Source organism: Phaethon lepturus, unplaced genomic scaffold (assembly GCF_000687285.1).
Source record: "Phaethon lepturus isolate BGI_N335 unplaced genomic scaffold, ASM68728v1 scaffold13396, whole genome shotgun sequence".
NCBI classification, from domain to species: domain Eukaryota; kingdom Metazoa; phylum Chordata; class Aves; order Phaethontiformes; family Phaethontidae; genus Phaethon; species Phaethon lepturus.
In genome coordinates, this window is record NW_010544203.1 from 35,886 (window position 1) to 63,853 (window position 27,968).

Here is a 27,968-nt window from a genome sequence, read left to right on the forward strand (position 1 = left end):
AAATTTGAGTACAATGTTGCAGTGTAAAGTATGTTTATTAGGGTATTTTATCCCAGAACCATTGTCTTATTCAGAGAGCAGAATGCCTTGTTTCTCAATCAGAGCTGTGATGCAGAAAGAGGCTGACAAAGGTGAAGAATTAGTAAGAGTGAGAGAATCATTGGAAGAGGAAGTAAGCCTTAATAGCCAAGGCAGCAGAGCTTTGTCCGGGAGAGATGCAATACTTCTGTGCCTTTGGGTTCGCAAGTTACTTGAACTGGACTTTCCATGGTGGGCTGCCGATGGGATGTTCACATTTTTTGTGTGCCCAGTTTGATTCTCAGAAATCTGATTTCTGGAAATGTTGAGTGTTCCTAGCTGCCACTGAACTTGATGGGACCTCTGCTTGGAGCCCCTTGAGAGTTTCAGCAGTGCAGGCAGCATCACTTAGTAATGTCAGATTTAACCCCAGATGGTGTCGTAGGTCCTTGCAGCACTCTGCTCTGCTGAAGGATTAGGCAGGATCCTAGGGCCAGTAGAGTGGTGTGCGTTAATCCAGCCTGGGCCAGCTCCCTGCTTTCTCCCAGCAGAGCTGATCAGCCGAGGCAGTGTGCCACGGCTGTGTTGGCTCAGGGACTAATTCAATGAAAACTACCTAAAGCATCTCTGCAAGTTGTTGAGTTGCGCTGGGTAGATTTTTTCATGAAGTGCTTTATAGTAATTTTTAAATTGTCTGAAAATCTGGTCTCAGAAGTCTCAGTTGAGGCATCCAAAAGAAATGGAAACATTTTACTTTTATCTCTTTGCTTTCATTTCCCACTTGTAAAATGACAATAATACTATCATCTCAACTCACATGGGTCATTAGGAAAGATAACTTGTTTATGTGGAAGATAAAAATTCTGTCTTCAGAATGGGATTTGAATGATGTATGGCAAATAAGTCCAAGGCTTCGCTCTGAAAAATAGGCAGAATAATATGCAACTTAAAAAGGAAAAGGAATAGCTTGTGGAGTGAGCACCAGCCATTCTGTGCCCTTGGTGAGACAGAGTATGAAGGGAAATATTTTGGTCACGTAATTCTAGACCTTATACACATGGGATAGTCAAATAAGTGTTGTTTAGGCAGCTTGAATTCTGGCATTTTGTATGCTTCGGTTTCCAACCTTAGCAGTTCTCTTGCTGGATTGTGCCTTAAAAGTGTAAAACATACTTACTGCCATGTGCTCTGAACAACACTGCCAGTCAAAGCCAATATGTGGTTTGTTTTTTTTTTTTTTCTCTGTTAAATTACTTAATGTTTTGTGGTGGTGTTCCAGCCACAGTTACTTTAGACACTTTACATGCATGGTAGTCAGATTGGTGAGAATTAACATGGGAGGTGACATTAATATTGCAGAGGAGAGCAGATCTGATAACATATTGAATATTAATGGGGCTCCAGCACCTAAATGCAGAAGGCCTGGGGGCTCACACAAGAAAGCTCAAGGGAGCCAAATGATCCAGAGTACTCGATTTCTGATGGTGGCTGTTCAAATAAGAAAGAGTGGAGGCTGTAAAGATGGATTTAATATGGAGGTTTCCTGCAGGCTCAAACAAAATATAGCCTCTGTGCTGCTGTATGATGAGCAGGGTCAGGAGCACATCAATGATACTTGGCTGGTCTGAGCTGGCTTTCTGACCCTGTCCAAGAGTCCTGCCCTGTCCTAGACTTCTGCTTTCCCCTTGGTGTCCTGTAAGCTGAATAATGGAGCAAGAACTGTCTTTAAAGCCCCATGGGTTATGTTGGTTGATTTATTTTTTTCTCTCTAGATATCTCTAGTTTAGCCCTTTGGTGTAATGCCAGGAGCACAGTGCCTGCCGTGGTGCTGTGCACAGTGAAATCTGCTACACTGGGATGGGTAGAGTTTCAGAGCCTTCAGGCAGGATAAGCTGTACTGGGAAACATACGTTTTCCTTGTGTATGAGGATGTTCAGCACAATACATTAAAGTGGTTTTGTCCTCTTAGTGGGACTGCCTAGATCACCTTTAAACTCCAGAATACTTGCTACTTATTGTTGTTATTCTAGGAGAAGGCTCTGCTGGTTTGAAGCTTGGTACATTGAAGATTATTGAAACTGGAGAAAACTGTTGTATTTTGTTTCTTCCAGCTGTGTGTATGGGAACCCCTCCTTACAATTACTGGAGCAGCAGTGGATACTGTCTTACAAATGGGGTGATTTGGTGGTTATGTATTTCCTGTAGAGCAGGAGAGTGGCTACTGAAAAAACAATTTAAAAATGAAATAAAAAAACCTCTTGGTGATCATTTTTCTTTCTCACATTTCATCGCAAGGAAAGAATAAGCACGAAGAAAGCAAAGAAACTGTCAATGACAGCATGTGCTGCCCACCCCATGCTGTGTGGCAGGAACAAAGAATTTTATTCCTGCCTGTTTTTTAATGATTCAACTCTGCAGAAGGAGGGGGTAGGCTGTTGTGTCATTTTCCTTCCGAAATACTGTAGGCAATTGGTTTTCAGTTCATTTGCTGACATTTATCACATAAAACATGGTTTTATATAGTAGTTATTAAAACCTGTTGGAAACAGTGGATCAGGTACTCATTTGCAAAAATGAGGCAAAGCAGATGCAACCCTTGTCATCCGTGTAAAATCAGGAAGAATTACAGAGGTCAAATGGCTTCAAAGCTGCTTTTAGACAGTGTCTACTTATAGCTGGGTTCCTGATCCTTCTTAAAGTGAAAGGCTCTGTAGAAGCAAGAGCAATCAAATTGTGCAAGATAATGTATACTGATATTTCTAAGACAGAGTCAAGTCAATTTTAGAAGGGATAATGTTGAAAAGAAGTTAAATGTAAATTACTTCCCTTTGAATGCTTTGTGTGGTCTCCTGTTGGGGCAGACAGTGGACCAGTAGTCTTGGGTAAGGAATGCCTCTCCTAATTTCCCTGGTTGTCCCTGTTGTGCTGCTGCTGGAGGTTTTACTCCCCCTCCAGAAGCGATGGGGCTTGGCCTCCAGATCTTGTCTGGAAGATGGGATGAGGACTATCCACAGCCAGGAAGCAGCTGGAGGTCAGGGTGGAAGTTCGGGGTTGGTGAAAGGAGAAGGATTGAATGGGTAGCTTTGGGAGAGTTAATTTAGGTTGGCTGGAGAGGCTAGAAACATATGGAGTGACTCTTCCTCATGCTGTAGAAAGAAAGAAAGAAGGCTCTGCAGGAACTAAACTGCTTTAAATCTCAAAGAATGAATACGATCAAAACATCTCCTGTTTCTCCTTCCCCGCAACTGTCTGCAGCATCAGATGGTTTTCTGCTCATCTGATGCCTGCTGTTACTGACTGGTTCAGTTCTGCCTGCTCTGGGACAGGTGCTTTCCACCTCTGCAGTCCTCAGATCCTGCTGGTGGTTCCCATTCAAAGCAGTGTGGAGTACCCCATCCCAGGAGGTGGCAGAGACATGTAATTAAAGAGCTTTGAGAAAGGCAGATAAGGACAGAGAATGTGCCTGTGTTTATCACTAAAGGAAAATCCTTACATCCGTATAGCCAAGTTAGAGACAGGCTGGATAAAGTGGGTGATAATGTGAGTGGAAAATTGTTTGGGCCACTGAACTCAAACTGGTGTCTGGTTGGTACTGGTGTCCCGCTGGGACCAGCTTTTGGGCCAGTACTGTTTAGCATCTTACTTAAGGCTTGAATGATGAGATGGAGCACACTACCAGCAAGTGTGCAGGCAAGACCAAATTGGGCATACTAGTGAATATGCTGGTGGGCAGCGCTGCTGTTCAGGGGACCGAGATGGGCTGGAGAAATGAGCTGAGAGTAGTCTCAAGAAGCTTAAGTAAAGGCTAGTGCAAAGGCCTGCATCTGGGGTGGAATAACCCCTTGCAATGGTACAGTCTGGGAGCTGACTGCTTCATAAGCAGCTTTGCAAAAATGACCAACTCCTGGAGGTCGAGGTGGACAAGAAGTTGCCCAAGAGCCAGCAGTGTGCCCAGGCAGCAAAGGCTGACTGCGTCCTGAGCTGTGTTAGCAGGATTGCAGCTGGACGGCGAGGGGAAGGATCCTGTCCCTCTGCCCAGTGCTGGTCTCTGGTGAGACTGGGTGCTAGGTGTCCGGTTTGGGCTCCCCAGCACAAGGACAGTGGCATACAGGACCAAGTCCAGTAAGGCCACTGAGGTGGCCAGGGCTGGAGCACGGGCCAAAGCTCTTCTCAAAGGTACGCTGGGACAGGAGAAGGGGCAATAGACATGACTTGGAACATGAGACATTCTGGCCAGATACAAGGGGAAAAAATGGCCATGAGGGAGGTGAAACTCTGGAATCAGATCCTGGAGAAGGGGTGACATGTCTGTTGTTGATGATTAGGACTTGCTGGACAGAGCCCTGAGCACCTTGCTTGCAGCAGGAGATTGGATTAGAGGTGTCCAGTGGTCCCTTCCCACCTACGTGGTTCTGCTTGGCAGCTGATGGTGTTAGCATGAGACCAGCTTCTTCAGCTGGCAAGCACTAGCTTGTCACCCATCCGTGAATAATTTAGTTGTTGAACTCTGTACCTGATTCCACTTTCCCAGTGCCCCTTCTTGGGAAGGATGCTTTATTTTTTTATTACGGCAGACAGTTTTAGTGCTAAAATATTTCTTTAGATATTTTTTAAGTAAGGTGGCCTCTGGCTGCAATTAGTGTCCCATTGGAAGAACTGGCAGCATTATATAGCAACACTAAAGCAAATCATTCTACCTCATGGCATTATTACCTTGATCTGAAAATTTCCCCAAGCTGCAATTTGTCACTAATATTGCCTTCAGCTAAACTTATCCATACAAAAAAAAAAAAAAGGAGTTAATAGAGCTGTGGTACTGGAGTTGCCATCACCCATTTTTTTGGGGATGAGTTATTACTTAGTACATTTTATTGACCAAGCATGTAGAGTTCTTGGTCCTTGAAAAACGATGCAGTGGTTCATCATGGACTCCATAAATTGTTGGACTGTGTAGCAGCAATGTCTTACCTTCCTTTCTTACGGCGTAGGAGACTTATCTCTGAAACACAGTAGATATGTATTGTACTGAAGTAGGAACTGCACTATGTGGCTTGATAGTTCCTACCTTCCTTGGTAGGAACACTTGGTTGTGATTGCCAGTGACAGAAAAACTGATAGGATGATACTGAATTCCACTGCTGCTTTTGTGCTTTTGCTTGTTTTATGCTGTACTTAACATAATTTGAATGCTGTGACAATGACAGTGACATATTATAATTCCATCTGAGACAATGCAGCTGGCATTAATAACGTGGCGAGACAAGGCTGAGGTGCTTTGTCATTAGTTGGCATTAGATAATATTTTTGGTGGAAGTGCTAACAGATCCAGTGGTGGGAGCAAGCTGCCCTAGCTCAGGTGATGCTTTGGGCCAGCACGGGGAGGCCAGGCTGGCTCGGTGGTCCTCTGCAGCACTACAGAAAAGATTGTACCAGCATAAAATCTGATGTCTGTAAGCTGAATGATGAAATTCCCATTTGTCAGCTGAGGTGGGGGCATGTATGGTGTGAGAAGTATGTCTTCTCTCCACATTCTATTAAAATACCCTGGTCATGCTGCCTCTTAACCTTCCTTGGTAGGAGACTTGAAAGTGAGAGTTGCTTACTTGCTGCCATTCTTTGGTGATGGAGTCTGAAAGGGTCTCATTGGTCCAGCTTAGTGGATCTTAACTGGGGTATTGGGCCCTGAAGGAACAAATTTAATCTCAGGGAAAATAATGTTAAGGTGAGGAGCTTTAAAAATAACTCATCTCTTGAATTGTGCCTTGAAGCTACCAGTAGCTACTGGAGAGTGCAGAGCATCTTTGTAATATGCTTGTGGAGTCATTACTGTTGTTGATTTCATCCATAAGGGAAACCAGTTATCAGCTTCTAACAGAAAAGTGACTTCAGGCTTGTCACCCTTCTCTTGTGCCAAAATATGGCTATTGATGAAGGCTGGTGCTGAAGGGCCACAGAGCTACGATGGTCTTGTGATCACTTGCTGGGACCTCTGTTGTCCTGCATCCACTGCTGCATCAAAAAGACACCTAACCCATCCCGAAAATCAAGCACAACAGACCACTGCATCCTCCAGCCTCATGCTAGTTAAAGAAGCAAACTACAGTTAAATTCATGTATTGCAATGATTTTGGTCAGAACTGAACTGTTGCTGGAAAGCTGAACTGAACTGAAATCTGTTGTTTAGAGGTGAGAATGCAGCTCAGATTGGGAGGAGACTGGTAGAGTTTTTTTTATAGACTTATGAAATTAAACTTTGTGTGCAATTGGCCCATAATGTTAACTCGGCTCTACTGGCAGGTATTTTTGGGGTTTTTTTAAATAGCTGAGGAAATAGAGTTATAAAATCAGCTGTTACTCATGCTTTGCAAGTGGTTTCAGATTTGTGGTTCTTTTAAAATATGTTTGTCACTTAATTTAAAGGACTGTGTTAAGAGACTAGCAAGAGAAATGAACTGACATAAGGGAGACTGTAGCAGACTTTAAATTAGTAGTTTCTCTAGTCAATAATGCATATTTTAAAATGTATGAAAATACCTGCATGCATGATAGTCTATGATGGCTTGTCAAAGAAGAGCTAGCCTGGGAGAAACTGTATTCATATCAAGTTGGCAAGCTTAGACTAATCCGCATATTGAACAACTTTTTAAAATTCATTGTTTAACTAAGATGAACATCTGTGATAATTCTGTGTGCTGTTGGGCCTCCAATGGTGGAAGCTGTTCTTCTTTGTGTTTTCTTTTTCTGGTTTAGATTTTATTTAACATTTTAGAGCTAGATTTTATTTAACATTTATATTTTTTCAGTGCTTAGAAGTTGTTTCTGTTGCTGTGGATGCTATGCAAGCCAGTCCTAGTCATGGTGTACATCTGATGGTGCCCCGGGAGTGCAGGTAAAGCCATGCAGCTCCATCTCTGACGAGCTGTCCCTTGAAGCAGAACTGGGGAAGCCCTGGATGTCACTGCTCATCCAGTCCTGGGTTAAGGACCACACGGTTCTTACAGGCCAGTAGGCAAAGAAAGTGGCAAGGAGCTGGCTGGCACCTGTGGGAAGGTCTGCATCAGGAAGGCAGTTCCCTTGAGCCCCCAAGCCCCTGTTCTTGCAGGGAGCAGGTGGGGAGGGAAAGGAGGTGTGGGAGCCTTACATGACCTTTGGGATTGGCAGCCTGTGGTGTCCTCAGTTGAGAATTAAATGAACCCATATGGAAAAGCCCCCGCAGGAGGGTAAGACATCACTTGTGCAGAACTAGTGCTACATAGCCCTTTATTTTGAAGAGAAAGTACTAAAGCTCAAGGGAAGAAAAAAAGCCAACCCCTTGACTTAGTAAGTGTTTGCAATACAGGCTGATTTGAGAAGAGAAAAAAAAAGGCATTTCTTTGGCTTTGTATAAAGATAGTGGTTTTGTCTATTCACTGCCAAATGCAGGGTAAAGATGTCAAGGAAGGACACAGTAGGTGGATATAATAAGCTGGTGGCAAGGATGGATGGGATAATTAAGGAGGGGAGGGTAAAACCTAAAGGGTTAGTTCCCTTGCTGAAGTTAGTAGTCATAACACACACAGACAAAGGAAAGGAAATGCACCTCCTGTGACTAGCACTTCTTCATGGTGCACTAACATCCAGCGTGGAAATGTACAGAAACCAGGATATTGGTACTGTTCAGAAGTGTAACATCCATTCTGAATTCGGATGAGTTGGAAAAGCAAATTAGAATTTGCTTGTTCCTGTTGATTCCTATGTATGTTTTTGTGGTCTGCTAAAAATATAGGAAAATGGGCAGGGGAGGGGGGGAGAAAAAATTAATATGGATAATGCTTTGTTCTGTGTACAGAAACAGTCTGAATAAAAGCAGATGAATAATGGTCTTTTTTTGACATCGGCTACATGGGGGTTCTGTTTGGCAGTACAATACAAACAGCTGTCAGGCAGTACTGTGATACAATTTGGTACTTTCCTTTGAAATCCTCTGGCTGAGATTTCTCTAAAGTAAATTGTGATTTATTTATTGATTTATTTATTTATTTATTTAGGTACCTACTGGATTTGCTTTAACTGAGCTAAAGGTAAAGGTAAAGCCTGAAAATCCGGCTCTTGAAGTATGCCAAGTTAGATACCCAAAATCAGTGGTACCTTTAGGGAAGAAAATGTTTACCTTTTCCATTCTCATTCATCTTGATCTTGGCTATTAAAATATAAAACGTGCACTTCAGTTGTCTTTTTCCTGATCTTTTTTCCTTGTTTTAATATATGCCATTTCCACAGGGAAGAATGCAAAGTGGTCCATTCATGGATCTGTTTCTCGCAAATGAATGTCATTGTTAGTACATCCCAGTTCATTGCCTATCAATGTGAAAGCTGTAGTACAATTTTTATGTGCCAAATGCCTCATTTTGTTTGCTTTAAATTCCATTTTCTTTCAGTTTCATTTTAAACAGCTGTTTTCTAAATCCCTCCACAAATAGCAATTATGTTTTATAATGATGATCTTTGTCACTTAAGTTTTTAACTATTGGTTTGATTCCCTGCTCTCAGCAATGTAAAACCGAGATAGCTCGACTGAAGTTCGAGTTGTGGTGGTACAAAACTGGTGCTGGCGAGTGGAAAAGTCATGTCTTGTCTTTTAGGTATTTGAGGTTTTGCACATTTTCAAGCATCTGGAATTACGCTTCTCCACCCAAAGCTGCTCTGTTTTGTATTTTATTTATCTGTTTTGTATTTTATTTATCTTCTGCAGAAGATCCAAGTCCTGTTTTCTGTTACAGTGTGCACCACAGGGGAAAATATAAAAAGTGCTATTGTGATTCCAAAAGAGATGGTGCTCAGCAGATGCAGTAATACCTGCTTCTGGAGCCAGAGGGGGCCCTTCCCGATCCCTGCTAGTGTTTTGGTCAAGGTCTCTGTGGGGTCCATAGCTGGTGGTGGGAGAAGTTCTTAGCCACTTCTGTCATCCAGGAGCCTTTCTGATCCACCTGCCTTGTGGTGGCTGGGCTGCAGTTTCTCCTGCTCTGTCTCAACCCTCAGTGATATTTCACAAGCAGAACAAAGACTTGAATAGATCTTTATTTGCTTTGTGGCTAGAGGCTGCTTATCGGTCTGTTGGTTTTTGCTCTTCAGCTGCTTGTACTTCACACTACTCCAGTGTGACTTTCTAGTTTTAAGGCCTATTTATTTTTGCTTCAGCCTTCAAGGGATATATGGGAATGTCTTAAACCAGCTTTGCTTCTGAAGAAATCACAATGTGAAACTGAATTATGGAGCACTGAGTGTGTCCACCTACAGTGTTGTGTTTTTGTCCCAGCTTGGGATGTTTACGATAATGAGATTTTCTCAGCTTTTTGATGGAGGTGTCCCAAAACTTAGCTCTGCTAATGTTTAATTTGGGCAGTGTGTGCTATTTTAAACCAAATGTCATCCACGTAACAGCCTGCCTGCCGAGAGGCTCTCACTTGTCAAAGTTTGTTTGTTGTGGGGTTTTTTTTTTTGTATGGGAGTTTTGTATTCGTAGCAGAGATGAAGCTGTGTTGTAATTTTGTATTTCACCTGATGCTTGGTTAGGTCTCTAAATCCTTAATCCCAGTTATGGTTTATTTCTGGTAATGTAAATTGTGTAGCTTTTTAATGAGTGTTTACCCCTTTCTTTGCATTTTTTTGGAAGGAACTTCACTGCTTTGCTTCTCCCCACCAGTTCTTAAATATTCAAAAGTAGTATTCAGATTAACAAAATTCAAGTTGAATAAAGCCATTTCCTATTAAAGAAATAAAAGTATGAAATAGTCTCTTGATACTTTCCCCATATAAGCTTTCATACTAAGCCAACCCTGTCCAACCCTGTCTCAAGCCTTGAGTCATACTTGAGGTGTTGGCATTTGGAGTGAGGTTTGCAGTGATCTGGAGCTTAATACAAGTTTTTTATCTACAGTCATATGTGAATAGGTGATGAACCAAGCAGTATTTTGTCTCTGAGCCAAGAAACATAATTTATTGCTGAGAGACTGTTTTTTGTCTGTCTAACAATAGGATCATTTTCTGAATATTTAGGCAGAACAATTCTTGATTAAAAATTCTTTTACCAGTGATATGGTAGTTGAATTATGATCTGTGGGCATCAGAGATTAAATACTTGTTGCAGGAAGCTCTTTGGAACTGAGCCTTATGAAAAGGATGCATTATGCTGCAAATTATTAAATATTGATTTCTGTAACAGTCTGCAGGCATCAATGAATTTAGCAGTATGCTAGTAAATAATAATAGAAAAAGATTAATATCTCAACAGAAAAAGTAGTTACGAATATGTTTAAATCATTATTTTGGTGTGAGTTAAATTTGTGGATACCAAAGGGACTCAACTTTGGCCTCTTGTTGAATATCCAAAGCCACCTAAAAGATGTTTTCGCCTAGGGCTTTTGCAGCTGAAGTTTCCAAAGTTTCCCGAGTTCAGTGTGTCGCATTGGATGTGGGATGTTTGGCTTTGGAGATCACAGCCACGTGTCAGAGGAAGCCAGGCTTGTTCTATACAGAGTTTGCATTCTTCTGCATCACTGCGCGGTTTCCTGGCAGCCTGCTCTGAGATAGCTCAGTTAAGCACAGTTTAGCCTCTATAGCAAAGCTGTTGCTTGAAGTTGTTTGCACCAGTGATGGTTTCTTTACAATGGTTTAGAGAAGTTGTTACTGCAAAGTGTTTGCTCTCAGCATTCATTATGGAATTACTTCTCCAGAGAGATTAGCAATTTGAATTTGTCATTACTTTTTCTCTCAGTGTAAGTATTTTAAAGCAATAGCTTCCTCCAGAAGATGAAAGAAATTGATTTCATTGTCTTAATTTTGTATGGAGGGAAAGACAATTTTTGTATGTTATCCCTAAGCATCATTTAGATATCCACGAGGCACGTTTTTGACTTGCTGCTTCACTTTGTTCATGAGACAAAATTAATGCTCTTCTGCAGATGTTAGTCTTCAAGTTTCATTAGGAGGCACGACAACATCTGGGTCCTTAGGTCAATGAAAATGAGCAGGCAGCTTTAGTTGCAGCTTGTGAATTTGTCTTGCATGTTTATGTAGCAGCAGAAGTGGAACTGCTCATCACATGTAAAAGCATCTCTGTGAACTGTTGTTGGTACTAAATTAATAAGAAAAGGTACTGTATTTGAGGAAAATGCAGGGGTACAATTTGGGCTTTGGTTTCCTCAGTTGCAAATATCGCTGAATACCAGCTGTGGTGTAACTGTGGTGAATGACCTAAGAAAATGACCTCAAAGTCACAAAATGCATAGTTTAGTTAAAGAACAATAAACGCTCGTGAGAAACTTGAGTAAAGGATGAGGTTGGGGGAAAGAAGCTGGCTGACATAGATAGCTCTTCATTTGCTAACTGCAGGTATGTCTAGGTGAAAGCCTGTCACCCCTGGGTCATATGGAGTCTGTCCTTTTGACTCAATTCATGGCATGCAGACATTGTCCCCTCCCCACCTTGAATGTTTATTTGTTTTTATGTTTTTTGCTAAGGTGTCTCAAGGATATTTGTAGTACATTAGTTTTTATTGTGTTCTGTTTTATTCTCTGTGCTGCAATAACATCAGTGTCTTGCAAAGCCCATACAAAGGATGGCAGAAGGATATTGGCATCCAGGAACAGTGCCTTCAGTCCCTCGGGGCAGAAACTCAAATGTTGGCTACTGCAGGCTGCCTAAGCTGTCACGGTGCGTTCCAGCTAGGTTGAAAACTGTCCTCCTAGGATGAGCACTGTAGTCATCCCATTACTGATTTATGGCTGAAACAATCTAGCACACAATTGCTGGCTTGATATTGCCGAGCGTGATGATACCTTAGTGAGAGGTGAGGAAGCTCTAAGTAGGTGAGTCAGATGAATGCTTTCAAATGAGCTGTTCAAGTTTTGCATAACTAATGGAGCAGTATAAAGAAAAAAAAAGGCAATAACAACAACAACAAAAAGCCCCAAAATGCAAAAGATCCTGAAAATCTCAAGATTAGGAGACTGCTCAGAAAGCTTTGATTGTTATTAAGGTTAACTTCAACAGGCAATTTACAGGTTTGGTGATTTTCAGGAAGATATCCTTTCAGTTGAGGTGAGAAAGGAAGTGGCATATGGCTTTTTTAACATTCAGGAGCTCTTCTAGTGTGACTAAAACTAAAGATGATGACTATGTTTTTACTAAGATTTTTTTCTGAAGGCTTAAAATGAAAAGCTCCCGATTTCAACCTTCAGCCCTCTTTAGCTGTCACAAGACATGTTCATGCTTCAATCACACGCAGCTCATGACCACGTTATGAAGCTACTTTAAAATCAAGTAACTTAGCTGTTGCCTGAATATTTAATCAACTTTTTGGCTGGATTTTATTGCCAGCATCAGATCCCATAATGTAAGCCATTTGTGCTGCAGATATACCTATGGAAAGAAAAGGAGAAAAGAGGAGACAGAAACCCATTCTTCCACCTTTCATATACCAGCTGAGCTTGAAACTAGCAGAGTCATTAAGCGTAATGCCAAGTGTCAGTTGTGTGAACAAATGTGTAATAATTGTGTTTTGGATCCAACAGTGTTTTAGAGCAAACTGCTCATAATTTCCAGCAGTTACTCTTGCAAAGTGCGTTCCTTTCTTTGATTTATCTTAAAGCTATATCTGCAGAATAAAATTGCAAAGTCAAACTCATGCTTTGCAGTTACTTAAATTATATATTATATAGTAAGTAACTACACCCAGCAGAGCTAGCAGAAGATAGTTGTCTATATAAGGCGAGTTTAGCTGGTACTCTTCTCAGCCTTATCATTCTCTTCAAGACCATATACTGTTTGTGTGTCATCTTAAAAAGGTGCCCTTGGTGTCAGATTGGTGTTAAAATTGTTCATTTCAAATATGTGGCCATTACTGAAATTGTTAAAGCTGCTAAGCTCAGATTTATACCTAATTTGTCTGTCTATCATTCTTTCCAAGAACTTTTGTTTTACAGATATATAAATATTTAGTCTCGGAATGTCTCTTTCTTCATACACATGTGTTATGTATATATTTATGAAAAATTTGTACAGCTAGAATATAACCTCTCTCCTTCAAGTGGTCTCACGTAAAGGGAGGGATTCCGTATGCAGCAGACCAGACAATTTATAAAAACCATAACATTTTTAGAGGAAGATTTTCCATTCTATTTTGGAGCATCAGAGATCATCTTAGTTTGAGTGATCTGAATAAGGGATGCTGTGAGGATGATGTGATGATCGAGGTGGGGAGGCAGAGAGGACTGGAGATACTGGAGTTCTGAGTGTTCTGCAGGTGTGGGAGCAGAACGGGAAGAAGATACGTTGGACTAGTGAAGGTACTGGTATATTGCAGTTGGGGTCATTACTATTGTATATGAGAAGACGGAGTCAAAGACCAACTGTGTAAGTTTTAGCTGCGAGAAGACTGTACATGGCCTGGAAGAGAAGGTGTTTAGACCTTACAGCCTTGATAAATGTGAGTGAATGGATAGATGAAAAAATATTCTTGGAGGAACATAGCTTATTATGGTAGTCAAGAAGCGTAGAAGGTTTGAAGATGGTCATGCATCTAGGCCTTAATATATCAGAATTATGGCTCTTTTTCCATATTGTTTTGAGGGCTCACTTGCATTTATGTATGTAAAAGCTGAGGGTGTTTGTGTATTTGGGGTGAGGAATAAATCGGTGATGCTGGGAAAAGTGTTTCACATCATGTTTCCACAGCTGGTTTTACAATGTTCTTGTAAAGTAACCCGCTGTTGTCCTGTGTGCCACTAACACTCTTTCTGTAATTTAGACCAAACAGACATTTAATTTAAGTTCACAAGTGACCGATGTTACCTGATTTTCTTTCCTTTGTCTCCTTTTCTCTAGCTGTTACAGCTTCTGGAGTGTGAAACCATGCAGCTAGAAGCCTTTCTGGAGTGGAAGCAACTGGAACCAGTTTATTGGCAGTGGATGGTAACGAATCAAACTAATTTCAAAGGGTGATGCTTTCTTGACTCTTAACAAATAGCTGACCACTTCCAAAGGCCCCTTCCCACAAAAATAAATGCTGCAAACCCACTCACTATTCAACAGCACTTGAGAAGAAGGGAAAAAAGCCTTTGGTAAAGTAAGGAATGTTTTCTTAGTTCTCCTTCATCCCTCTGTTTTTCTTGTGTAAGATTCACCAAGCTAAGCTAAGGAATTGCAGGGCAGAGTGGCAGAATTTTGTACAGTTAACACAAATGAAAATGTCTGATCTTCATCTCTCTAATTTTTTTTAAGCATAGCATTCGTACATTTTGTTAAAATTAAATGGATTTTCAGAAGAGGGCCTCTAAGCTTTATTGCAGACTTGAGAACAACTAAATTTGCAAGCAGCTGCTATTGAAAACAACTTCATTTTTCCCAGCCAAATAATGTGTTGAAATTGCCAATTTCCCCTTGAACTGTGTTGAATGATCATAAGAAAATCAATAAGCCTTTCTCTGTGCATCTTACGATTTCTCAAGCGAGTGTAAACGGTACCATCCATCTCACTTCTCTCTACAACTTTTGCCCACTCACAGTTGCTGAAAATAACTCTTTAGAGCACCATATTAGTCACATGAGTTTACAAAATTTTGAGAATCAGTGAGCTGACTGTTAATTGCCCATATGCCTTGTTCTACACTAAAAGCAAGGCGAAGGAGTGTAAAATTACCTCACCTGTCTTGAACAGTACTTCCAATGCAGAGCCATTCGAATTGCCATTAGTTATATAATGTTTTTTTGCTTTACATCTCTACCATCTTATGGTTGTTTGGAAGGCACCAACACTAGCAGAAGCCTGGCTCCAAATAGGCAAAATGCAACTGCAAGTGTTACGGCATTTCAGTGTATCCATCAAAACCTTTGCCTCTTGCAAGATACTTGCAAATAACCTGACCAGCACATCTTTTTAAATTGTTCAACAGGTTGGATGGCAAATTTGCCTTTTTCTTTTGTTTTGCTGCTGCTGATGGTTGTTCCTGGATGCAGTAGCATGTATGGGAATGAGATATGCTTGAGGATAGAGTAGTTTTCTCTTTCCACTTAATCTGTGTTTTTCATTGCTGATCTGATGAATGGAATGATTCTTGCACAGCTACTGTCAGGTCTTCTTGAGGGTTGTGGGCAGGAGCATGACAGAGCATGATGTAAATACAGCAACTGGAGTGACTGCAGTCATGTTATTTTAAAATTCTGTCATTTAATGAATTTCAAATTAAAAAAAAACAAAACAAAACAAACAAGCAGCCACAAAAAAACCCACACAAACCAGAAAAGCTTTGTTTTATTTCAGTTAACAGTTTGTTAGCCTGTTGGTGCCCAGAACATGTCTGTGGTGTTATAAGCTGGGCCTTTGGTCAGCATGAGCTGCTGGCCTCAGTGGTGCTTTGTGCTGCTTTGCAATGCTGATGCTCACTCAGAAAGGAGGTTTTGTAGGGTGTCTTTTGTCATTCTTAGCTATCTTACAATGTTTTTTCTTGTATGAGTCTAAAAATCTCTTGCTGTGAATTAAGCCAGGATTTTTAACCTACCTGCAGAGAAGAGAGAGAAAGAGGAGGGAAAAAAAATATTCCCATCCTCTTCATAGCAATCTTTTCTATAAGTAGAGGCTGTTAGCATGTCGCTGCCTTCCCAGTCCCCATTGCTAGGCTAAACAAAACTGGTTGTCTTAGTGTCTCCTTGTAGGCCATTCCTTCAAACTTCTGATGGTTGTTGCTGCTCTCATATGGGACTTTCCTTTCCATTTGTCTGTGTTTAACTTCAAGTGCCTCACCCGTATGTCAGTGTTACAGTCAGCACTTTTCTATCACAGAGACTTGTGTTTATACTTTCTAAAATGGTACTTGACTTCAAGAGGAAGACATTGGTGACTTCTGGTTTTCTGACATCTCTTCCAGCAGTGTTGCTGCTCAGCCAGTAATTATACATTTGGTTTTTCCTTGCCCATGTGTAGACCATGCTGCTCAACAACTGAATTTCCTCTCACTGTTTTCAAATTACTTATCCAATTTCTAAAGATAATTTTGAATGCAAATTATGTCCTTAAAAGAGATTATGGCCTCTCCTATTTAATGTCATCTTGATAACAATATGGAAATAAATACTTAATACTCTTTGAGTGTGGAGGCCTGGGTCCTTTAGTTATGCTCTGCTACCCTGGCTTGAAAACTGTGTTTCTACATAATCTCTGCACAACGGTGTATAGGTATAGGCATTTCAAGGACTCTGAAGTTAATTGGGGTTTTTTTGAGTGTTTCAAATAACAGTTGCTATCTCCAAAGGCAGTTGCAGAATTAATTCTAGAACCAGCTAGGTGATCATGGTTAAGCATAGCTGACAGAGCTCCTGACCAGTCTGGAGCAGGGATCTCTTGGGGTTCATCAACTTGTGGGGTTTTACATGGGCACAAGTGATCCCAGGGTTGTTACAACTTACTGTGCCACATAGCAGGTGGGGCTCTCCTGAACAATGTAAGCACGTATCTCCATCCTGGTCATCATTTTGTTACAAAAAGCCATAAAGTGGCTTTTTTTGTTGCTCTCCTCAATTTGAGGGGAAGGAGCATATCTAGAGCTTCTGCAGTACTGATGGTCTCTGTTCCATGAGTATTACTTTATGCTTTAGTGCAGTAGAGAGTAGCTCACAGTATGCAGTGCTTTCTAAAATAACTTAGATTAGCAACATAAGTTTTCTGTTAACTTAGAAATATGTTACAGCAAACTGAGGAGGTTGTCTCTTAAAATAACTCTGAAATTGTGGAGCAACTGTATACTGAGATGGCAGCAGTGAATTCCTAGTTATGAATTACCAGGAAGATGGGGCAGAGGGGCATTTTAGCTCTGGCCGAAAAGTAACTTTTGTTGTTTTTCCTTTAGGAAACTGTGTTAGATAACATGGCTGAAGAGGGAAGTATATGCAAGTCCCAGGACACTCATGCAGAGAAAAGTGGGCTGCCAAAGGTGACCTCGTGCTGCCACTGGGCTGACAGTCTGACTGGGCAAATTGGCAGATTATCCAAAGATCTAACGACTCTACGTGACCAGCTGCATGAGCTTGTAACTCACCGAAGGACTGCGTGGTGTGAGAAGGTAAGGCTTTGGGTGGCTCTCTTGATCATTAGTGATTTTTAAGATCCTGTATTTTTCAGCTATCTTGCTACAGCCCATCCTAGGGCAGCCTCCCTGTTGCTGCTCTGTGCCAATCTTGCAGCAATCTCTATGTCAGATCTACAGTTACTTGTCTGTTTATGCCCGCAGCATGCCAGGTGCTCTTTCAAACACAGAGTAGGCATCTGTCCCAGAGAGGCAGCATGCTGAAACAAAGTAAGTGCTTTTTTGGAAGAGAAGGCATCAAAGGATAGGGGTTGCAGAGAAGAGAAGAGGAGGAAATCATGGCAGCCCCTGGAGGGGATAGAGGCAGCAGCTTGAAAGCATCAGTAGTGGTTATAGTGAGGAAAAAAAAGGTACTTGCAGGGAAAGGAGGGTGGGAGAGGCCACAGCTTGTCATCTTTCCCCGAGTTAGTAGTCTTTGAAATGTCTGTTGGGGGAAGGAATGAGAAGGATTTTAAACCTGTGAAGTGAGAGAAGAGACTCTGCACAAGATTTGGTGGAAGAACAGACTGGCTGTGGGAGGCTGGCTGCAGAGTAAAGCAGGTGATATGAAGGAAGTGTACATGGTATTTGCTGACACAGGGGTGGGGAGACACTGGGAAGCACCCTGGGGAGAGTGGTGGGCATAAATAAAGGAGCTGTTAATGTAAATGTAGAAAGTGAATCTGAATATTAACAGGCTGGCACAAGGAGAAGATATGATGAAGATGCAGGCATAAAAACTAGTTATTTTTTTGAGGCATCAAGAGGAAAGAAGGATATCAGAGACTCTATGAAACCCGTGGATGGAGAAAAAGAGAAAGAAACAATCGGGGCAGACAGAGAAGAAACAAAAATGCTGTATCACTATTCAGTGTCTATGTTAACTCAGGAGAGGGGTTTTTTTCCCCTTTTTTTGTGGTGTTGGTTTTGGTTTGTGGTTTGTTTGGGGTTTTTATTTTTTCAGATTGAAGTTTTGGTAGACAGGATTATAGATTAGCTGACAAAAGGAAAAAGTGGCAGGTTGTCAGATCAAGAGATATTTGCCCAAGAGTGCAAAAGGATCTGGCATGGGAAAAGTGTGTGGACAGCTGATCACTCCCTCTTCCACTGTAAGGATAAGGAACTGGTTAGGAGCAGTTGGATAGAGACAGGCACAAGGAGCTGCTGCTTCACACAGAATGTGGAACTTCTTCACACAGGGTACTGTGGATATAAGCAGTGTACCTGAATTCGGAATCCGCTGGACACATTTTTGGAAGAAGAAATCCATCAAGGACTATTAAATATACAGATATGAATTACAGGCTTAGGAAGTTGCAGGAATACAAATCGTTGCAGGCTGGGGGAATCTTCTGAGGAAGTATTTGCCTTTGTCTTATAGTCTTCTTTAGGCACTGGTTTACACCTTGGCCAATTAAGTGGCACAAGAACAGTTTTTTAGTGTGTAAGAGGCCACAAGTGTGTTTGACCTGGAAACATTTTGCTCTCAACTCAGAGGGAAACATACAGATAGGAAGTCAAGACGCTGCACACTTTGTACTTAAGAATGCTTTACAAACTTGGATATTAATCAGCCTCCAAACTGTCCTTCCCCTCCATGAGGTAACAACGTAAGAGCTTTGGATCAGCTACATCCCTTTACTGACAGCCACTTGTGAGCTGCCTAGTTCTCTGGAAGCCCTTCAATCATATGACTTGACCTACTGAGATCCTATCATCTTGCAAGTCTTCCTTCCTTTAGGCACTTGCTGTCGATCACTGTCAGTGATGGGGTACCAGACTAGGCAGGTCTCCAGTGTCATCAGATTTGGTTGATTTTTATGGTAAAACAGACATGACTGTTGAAGGACAACTCAGACCTTGAATTTTAACAATAAAATTTCCAATGCATGATTTCCAAAGCAAGATGTGCTCTGACTCCTCTTATATATAACAATATATATGCTGTTAAATATTGTAGAATCATAGAATCGTTTAAGTTGGAAAAGACCTTTAAGACACTGAGTCTAACTGTTAACATAGTACTGCCAAGTCCACCACTAAACCATGTCCCTAAGATCTTTTTAAATACCTCCAGGAATGGTGACTCAACCACTTCCCTGGGCAGCCTGTTCCAGTGCTTGACAACCCTTTTGGTGAAGAAAGTTTTCCTAATACCCAATCTAACCCTCCCGTGGGGCAACTTGAGGCCATTTCCTCTCATCCTATCACTTGTTACTTGGAAGAAGAGACTGACCCCCACCTCACTACAACCTCCTTTCAGGTAGATGTAGAGAGTGATAAGGCCGCCTCTCAGCCTCCTTTTCTCCAGGCCAAACCACCCCAGTTCCCTCAGCTGCTCCTCATAAGACTTGTGCTCTAGAGCCTTCACCAGCTTCATTGCTCCTCTTTGGACACACTCCAGCACCTCAGTGTTTTTCTTGTAGTGAGAGACCCAAAACTGAACACAGTATTTGAGGTGCAGCCTCGCCAGTGCTGAGTGCAGGGGGTCAATCACTTCCCTACTCCTGCTGGCCACACTATTTCTGATACAGATCAGGATGTTATTGGCCTTTTTGGCCAGCTGGGCACACTGCTGGCTCATACTCAGCCAGCTGTTGACCAGCATCTCCACGTTCTTCTCCTCTGGGCAGCTTTCCAGCCACTCCTCCCCAAGCCTGTAGCATTGCAAGGGGTTGTTGTGACTGAAGTGCAGGACCCAGCACTTAGCCTTGCTCAGATCTTTTTAAATACCTCCAGGAATGGTGACTCAACCACTTCCCTGGGCAGCCTGTTCCAGTGCTTGACAACCCTTTTGGTGAAGAAAGTTTTCCTAATACCCAATCTAACCCTCCCGTGGGGCAACTTGAGGCCATTTCCTCTCATCCTATCACTTGTTACTTGGAAGAAGAGACTGACCCCCACCTCACTACAACCTCCTTTCAGGTAGATGTAGAGAGTGATAAGGCCGCCTCTCAGCCTCCTTTTCTCCAGGCCAAACCACCCCAGTTCCCTCAGCTGCTCCTCATAAGACTTGTGCTCTAGAGCCTTCACCAGCTTCATTGCTCCTCTTTGGACACACTCCAGCACCTCAGTGTTTTTCTTGTAGTGAGAGACCCAAAACTGAACACAGTATTTGAGGTGCAGCCTCGCCAGTGCTGAGTGCAGGGGGTCAATCACTTCCCTACTCCTGCTGGCCACACTATTTCTGATACAGATCAGGATGTTATTGGCCTTTTTGGCCAGCTGGGCACACTGCTGGCTCATACTCAGCCAGCTGTTGACCAGCATCTCCACGTTCTTCTCCTCTGGGCAGCTTTCCAGCCACTCCTCCCCAAGCCTGTAGCATTGCAAGGGGTTGTTGTGACTGAAGTGCAGGACCCAGCACTTAGCTTTGTTGAATGTGATACAGTTGACCTCAGACCATCAATCTAGCCTGTCTGGATCCCACTGTAGAGCCTTCCTTCCCTCAAGCAGATCAACATTTCTGCACTACTTGGTGTCATCTGCAAACTTACTGAGGGTGCACTTGATCCCCTCATCCAGATCGTTGATAAAGGTATTAAACAGAACTGGCCCCAGTACTGAGCCCTGGGGAACACCACTTGTGACCGGCTGCCAACTGGATTTAACTCCATTCACCACCACTCTGTGGGACCAGCCATCTGTCGAGTTTTTCACCCAGCAAAGAGTACACCTGTCCAAGCCATGAGCAGCCGGTTTCTCCAGGAGAACGCTGTGGGAAATGGTGTCAAAGGCTTTACTAAAGTCTAGGTAGACAACATCCATAGCCTTTCCCTCATCCATTAAGTGGGTTACCTTCTAATAGAAGGATATCAGGTTAGTCAAGCAGGACCTGCCTTTCGTAAAGCCATGCTGACTGGGCCTGATCACCTGGCTGTCCTGTACGTGCCGTGTGATGGCACTCAACGTGATCTGCTCCATAACCTTCTCTGGCACCGAGGTCAGACTGACAGGCCTGTAGTTGCCTGGATCTTCCTTCCAGCCCTTCCTGTAGATGGGTGTCACATCTGCTAACTACTAGTCACCTGGGACCTCCATGGTTAGCCAGGACTGTTGATAAATGATGGAAAGTGCCTTGGTGTGCACTTCTGGCAGTTCCTTCTGTACCTTTGGGTGGATCTCGTCCAGCCCCATAGACTTGTGTGTGTCTAAGTGGTGTGGCAAGTCCCAGACCATTTCCCCTTGGATTATGGGAGCTTCATTCTGTATTCTGCTTCCTGTCTTCCATCTCAGGGGGCTGGGTACCTGGAGAACAACTGGTACCTTTAACAACTGTTAAAGACTGAGGCAAAGACAGCATTAAGTACCTCAGCCTTTTCCTCACCCTTTGTCACTGTATTTCCCCCCATATCCAATAAAGGATGGAGATTCTCCTTAGCCCTCTTTTTGTTGCTGATGTATTTATAGAAACATTTTTAATTGTCTTTTATGGCAGTAGTTAGATTAAGTTCTAGTTGGGCTTTGGCCCTTCTAATTTTCTCCCTGCATAACCTCACGACATCCTTGTAGTCCTTCCGAGCCCCTTCTTCCAAAAGTCATGAACTCTCCTTTTTTTCCTGTTTCTTATGTTAAATACAATAAATGTTATATAATAATTACACTGCATTTTTTTATGCTTAAATTTGGAAATGAAGTCCAAAAAGATTAACTGATGAGTTCTTAATTTGAAATATTCAAATTGGATTTGAATGACAGTTGGTCAAGTTCCAGTGTTTCTGAGATTCGGTGAATGTCATGTGAGTTTATGACTGTGGGAAACAAATGGAGTGCATCTTGGTGTGTTGTTAAAAGGGTGGTTTATCACAAGTGCCTTCTGTTCTACATGCCCTGGAACAGAATTGTTTTGTAATGCTACACGACAGCATTTTTTGGAATGCTGGGGGTCAAATGATTCTCCATCAATTCTCTTTATATCAGCCCTTCCCTTGCTGCTTATGTGACACTGCCTGTAGTCTGCCTTCTCTTCCCCACAGTCAGGATGCTTGCTGAATGCAGACTTCTCTGTCAATTGTATGTTTCTGCCCCCTTCAGTCTTTTCCCTGGAGAAAGAAGCTTATCAAAACTTGCCTTCTGTATTACTTTTTTAGTCAAACAAAGAGAAGATACAGCAGTAGCTAAAGTGGTCATTATCTCTAACTTTGTATCTTGCGATACTGAGACATCTGGAAATTATCTTGGCTCCCACAAGCATCCCCAGCTGAGGGACAGTACAGTTTATTATAGCTCTCGTCCACTACCTTGTACTTCACAAAAAATGCGATAATCCACAGAGTAATTATGTCTGTTGTTAGCAGTAAGCCTGATGTCTGTGCCAGGCAACTGAGTAGAAACTGTTCTGAAGAATTGAGGGCACATGATGAAATGTGTTGTACTGGGAAGAGACAGCACAGTTTTTGCAGAGAAGAATCATGAATCTAAAATCTGTTGGAGCTCTTTGAAGGGACCAGGGAGTGTGTGGGCAAGGGAGGTTGGATTGACGTTATTTAATTGCATTTACAAATGGCATTTGATAAAGTCCCTGAAAAGATTCGCAACAAAAATAAACCTCCCACATGGCTGTCTTTCCTCTTGCCCTTGAGCAAACAGCAGAGCAGGAAGCGGAGAGGAGGCGGCTGTGATCAGTTTGCGGAGGCGGTCACCGGTGGAGCCGCACGGGCCCGTGCTGCTCAGCGTGTGAATGACTGCTCTGCGAAAGGAGGTGGATAGTGAGGTGTCCAGGTTGAGATGAGACTAAATCCCTGACAGCACATCTGAAGGACAACAGCAAAGGCTTGTGGAGGGCCCTTGTACTGAGTAGTGAAGTGGTAAAATGTCAGATAAAAGTGGATGGAGGTAAATCTAACAAAAAGCAGCTGAAGGGAGAATCATAATTTTACGTGTGTGTTCTGTCACGTGAATGAGCTCTTAGGGTTATAACAATAGTTCTGTGGCAATGTCGGTGGTCAAAAAAGCAAAAACTGAATCCCAAGAATTGTTAGGAAAGGAGAAGAAAGCAAAACTTAAAATATTCCTGGAATGCTGTGTGCAGTTCTGGTCTCAGACCTAACTGAAAAAAGATGTGCTTGAGCTGGGAGGGGAAGTGATGATGGCCCAAGTTGTGAAAGTGCTTCTCTGCAAAGGAAATTTACCTAGTTTAGAGCTCCTGGCAGAGGCGAGTGAAGAGGGGTAGGAGCAGGAGGAGACGTGTTATACTGTTCTTCTGATGCTCCCTGGTTCTCATGATGGGTGAACCTAGAGGGAATTACTGGACAAATTAATGAAGAAAAAAATAATTGTTAAGCAAGAAATATGAAAAATATTCTCTGGTCAGAAAGTCATTCAGCTGCAAACTACTGGAGTTTGGGAAATTGTATCTTCCAGTGATGTATTGTGTTATATATATTTTTCTATTCCTAAACTTATTCCCTAGCTGTTTACTATTGATGACTATTGGAGTCAGTGCTGGGTTAGATGGAGCTTTGATATAACAAGGTAGAGTTGCTCTTTCTTTACATCCAGTTTGAGCATCACGTTTCAGGATAGAAATTGGGGAGAGCCAGAAGAGCAAAATGAATCATCAGAAGTCTGGAATGTAAGGTCTTTATGTTAAAAATGGAAAGACTAAGGTGAGGTACAGGAGTCTTTGAATATGGAGGAGTTTTCTGTGGAGGAAAGATTTTTACTTTTTTTTTCCCCCATGTGCTCAGTGAATGGGACAGGAATGTGTGCTAATCATAACATAGAGATTCTATGTAGATACTAAGGGAAAAAATGCTCAGGGCAGAGAAACATTAGAGTAGGTTTTCTGGTGAGCTGTGAAGTCTCTATCCTTAGACCTTGCACAAACCAGGTTATGCAAGTACCAGTCAGAGATGGCTGAAGAGGAGTTGAACCTGCTCTAAGACCATGGAGTGGGCTTGAAAACCTGTTGAAGTCTGTTTTGCATATGAAAATCTGTAATTTATTTATTTAAAACTAGGTAGAGGTACTTCAGGTGTGTTAAAGTCATTGCTATGCCACAATATCTGGTTTGTACCACTAAACACAACTGCTTATTATTCAGGATGTCATTTCAGGGACAATGTGTCAATTTGTTGCAAGTTTGGTCATTTGCACACTGTGATTCTGGTAGTTAAGTTCTTTAATTAAGATCAATAGTTTTATTTTCCTTATTTTCTTTTATTTGTCTCTCTGTTTCCTTGTGTTCTTTTGTTTGTTTCTGCCTGCCCCCAGCTCTTTGGTTACGTGCTTGGAATGACCCTGAAGCCATTTCCCCTTCCAGGGACATTCACTAGAAGACATCTGAGTGTTGCTGTGGGATTTGGGCTATTTGTGAAACCCTGATTAATATGACATTTTTAACTGATATCCATCTCTAGGCAGTAATGTGTTTGGTATCTTGGAGGAGAAGAGTCTTACGACAGAGGTGTGATCAGAATGCGGGGCTTTCTTACTGTTAGATTTGCTGTTCTCCATGCAGTACTGGGCAAATAATCGTTACTTCTTTGGTGACATTTTGGGGATTTGTAAATGATGAAAAAGTTGGGTGAAATGGTTAAGCTTTAAAAATGTTTTTCCTCTTGGAAACAAACTTAACTGTAAAAGCTGAAAACTGCTAATTCCAGAAGAGAACCTGTTTGTTTGCCTTTTCGTTTCTGAATATTTCATGTTTTCTACCCCTCTATTTGAGGGGGGGGATTTGATTTCAGGCTGTTTTAAACATTTGGCATCCACAAGCTGGAACGCAGAGTATTTTGACTCTGAATTATGATCATTTCAGTTTTAATCACATAAATGCTCACACCATACTGAGCTTTTGTTGAAACTTGGGATATTGTGTCTTGGGATTCTCTGTGTTCGCTAACATTTAAAAGCAAGCCAGAATTCTTTGAGATGGCAGCATGATGGGATGGAGCTTGCTCATGCATGCGCCTCTGACACACGGCCTGGAAAGACTTAGAGCCATTAATCTGAGCTTGAACATGCTCCCTCCATATTAGAGTCCTCTCCAGAAATACCACTGGCTGTGCTTGCATGCTTGGCTCATGTTTGTGCCCGAGTACTAAGAGTTGAGACTTAAGAGGTTGTCATCCCTGGCCCATATCAGACTTCCGTAACAACAGTGGAAGAGCACACTGAAACCTGCATTTTGTCTTTGTTTCTGTATTTTTCTCCTGATCAGTCGCCGACTCTTCCATTCAGTAACCCCCAACCTCTCCAAACAGTTGCACTCACAGCTTTGGTAGGGGTAGGAGAATGCACGGCTGCCCGTTTCGGAAGAGATGCACTTTGAATTCATAGTATGTTGGGGAGGGGCTGTATGGGAGAGGAATGTTTTGTTTTCTCTTGCTGGGGAGAGGGGAGGTGCAGGGGTGGTCAGTGGTGGTGGCAGAATTGGCCTGGGATACTCCATCAACTGGGGATGGCAGGCACTGAAACGCAGAGAGGCTTTTCCTCTGTATGAAGAGTCCTGTGAATTCACTCAGACTTTTTGTCACTGCCAGCTCATCACAGCACACTGCTGGAGACTTTGTAGAGTCTAGTAAAAGGAGGTTATTTTTTTTCCAAGGATCTTACATTTATAAAATACTGGGTTTTGATGCACTTTGATTTAAGGCTTCACTATTTGAAGTAGGGAAGCAGCTCCAGAGGTTGATGCTGAAACATAGTCCCACATCCTTCTGGTTTTGGTTGGGTTTTGTTTGTTTGTTTTTTCTTACTGAGATTGAGTTGAATTTTATCTACTCAAACAAGCACACTTCCAAAGTTTTTCTCTAAGCCTCACAATGAATCAGAGGTGGGGATGAGGGGCTGTGTGTACTGTAGTAGCCACTGCCAGTGCTTGGTGGCTGTGCTGCGTGTGCGGGTAATCTGTCTGAAAATAAAGGCACATGCATTGTATGTATGCGGATGAGGGAAATACGAAGTCTCATTATTTTATCCACTGTGTGAGTGGACTGGCTCCTGGTCTGCCGTGTTCCCTCCTTCACCGATGTGAGGCTGGTTTATGTTTCTGCTGCCCTAAACTCGGGGCTTGTGGCAAAGGGACAGCTGAGCTCTTGCTGAAGAACTCTCTGAAGGCTTGTCAAAATATCTTTTTTTTTTAAAGCAAACATGTTCAGATTTTATCTTTGCTATTTCTGCTGTTTATTCTAGTTCTCTGGGCTTTCTGCTAATATGAGGATGTTGGTGTAGCGAGTCATTATCCAGGCTGTCTGGGGTGCAGGGAGTGGAGCAGTAGTAGGGGATGGTTCAGTGCTGACATTATATCCTCAGTCAGCACATTCCCTTCCCCGGTCCCAGAGCATTTCTGTGTTCTGCTTTGTATTTGCAAACCTCCATCTGGGGCACTGAGCAGCTGTCAGTGGAGTTTTTAACGCAAAGAGAAATCTAGCAAGGCCACAAGAGCAGCTTTTGGAAGTGTATGGTTGGCTGGGCCCAGATGCCTGGGTAGGAGGAGGAAACCCAGAAACATCAACAGAAACATCCATCAAAGGGAGCAATGGAGGACACGGACAGGAGGATGGCAAGAAGGGACAAGGCTAATGGCGTTTATGTGTAGTTCTTATTTAGTTAAATGTAGGATTAAATTTGCTGCTGATGAAATTGCCATGGTATTAGCAGATTGAGGTTATTAGAAAGCATGGAGCTGCTGTAAACGGTAGGAAGTAAGATCCTAATGTTTGTATTCACTTTTTGCTCATGTATTTTCTTGCATTGGTTTATTTGTCACTTATCAATATTCCTAGCAGGAGATCTGAGGCTGCTTGTTTTTGGGAAGTGCCCGTGGAGACTGCAGTGGAGATCCAAGTGATTGTTCCTGGAGGGCAGTGTGCTCTCTCTTGTGTTGGAGGGAGGAATGAAGCCATCTCTGTGCATTGGTTCTCTTCTTAACAGCAGGATCTAACATTTGCATTAGACCTGAAGCCGCTTAGTTAGCCTGGTTTAAGGCTGGCATGCACACAGAAAGTTACTGCAGATAAGCAGAGCTGGGAGATTTTTGAAAGAATCTTGCTCACTTCTGAGAACTCAGGCAAGGTGGTCAGACTTGAATAGTCAATGTTAAGCTTGCAACATACAAAGAGATGAAAAAGATAAGTATTGATTCTTTGTCTGCAGATGTAACTTGCTGTGCAGATTGCTGAATGAATGCTGAAGTGTGAGAGGCAGAGAGTCTCTATGTACCAGTTGCTAAATCAGCAAACTGATTTCAAACACACAAAAACTGTAACTGGAAATAAATTACCCAGACTGACAGTTTTCATGGGGCTTATATATTCCAAAAGACTCCAGCTCCTTGGGGAAGAGAGAAACATTGAAAACTGGAGTGCTGTCTCCTGTTTTGTGTGTAGACCTCTGAGGTTTGAAGTAAACATGGGTGAAAGTTGTTTTTGCTTCCCAAAAGATGCTGTTTGCCTTTCCTTTGCCAAAATGCAGAACATTTGCTCAGGTGACACGATCAGTTAAAGTATAATCAATAACCAATGTTAATATTTTACTCGCATTATTTGCTAAGATGTTGGATACCGACCAAGGCAATGAAACATGTAGTAAATGCAGCTGAAGAATTATACTCCAATAAATTTTAGATGAGCTTTATTTAACAATAAACTGTAAAAAAAAAACCATTCAAATGAGAGAACGTGTTTTGTAGCCACTGTAAATGTTTTAGTGCATTTTTAAGATATAACTGTGAGAACATAAGTACTACACTTAAAACACACAATAAAACATGGACAAAGACTAGGAATGCCTGTAGGGCTCAGATGCGCAAGGTATGGAAGATTGCAGGTTCCAGTACCACCTTTATCTGTTGAATGTGGAAAGTTTGGAGGCTGATGGGTGGGATTTGAGGTACCTGTGACCACAGGG

General features: G+C 42.2%; 1 protein-coding gene across 1 annotated transcript in view; it reads left to right on the forward strand.

The window, feature by feature from the left end:
* The window catches only part of LOC104621967 (chromosome unknown open reading frame, human C14orf80), a gene marked incomplete at its 5' end in the record, with an annotated part of 77,046 nt that overhangs the window by 35,052 nt on the left and 14,026 nt on the right, over nucleotides 1-27,968 (forward strand). Inside the window, 2 exons of the mRNA XM_010288605.1 lie at nucleotides 13,882-13,968; nucleotides 16,899-17,111. Of these exons, the coding sequence (XP_010286907.1) occupies nucleotides 13,882-13,968; nucleotides 16,899-17,111 (300 nt within the window). The remainder of the gene's footprint in view (nucleotides 1-13,881; nucleotides 13,969-16,898; nucleotides 17,112-27,968) is intronic.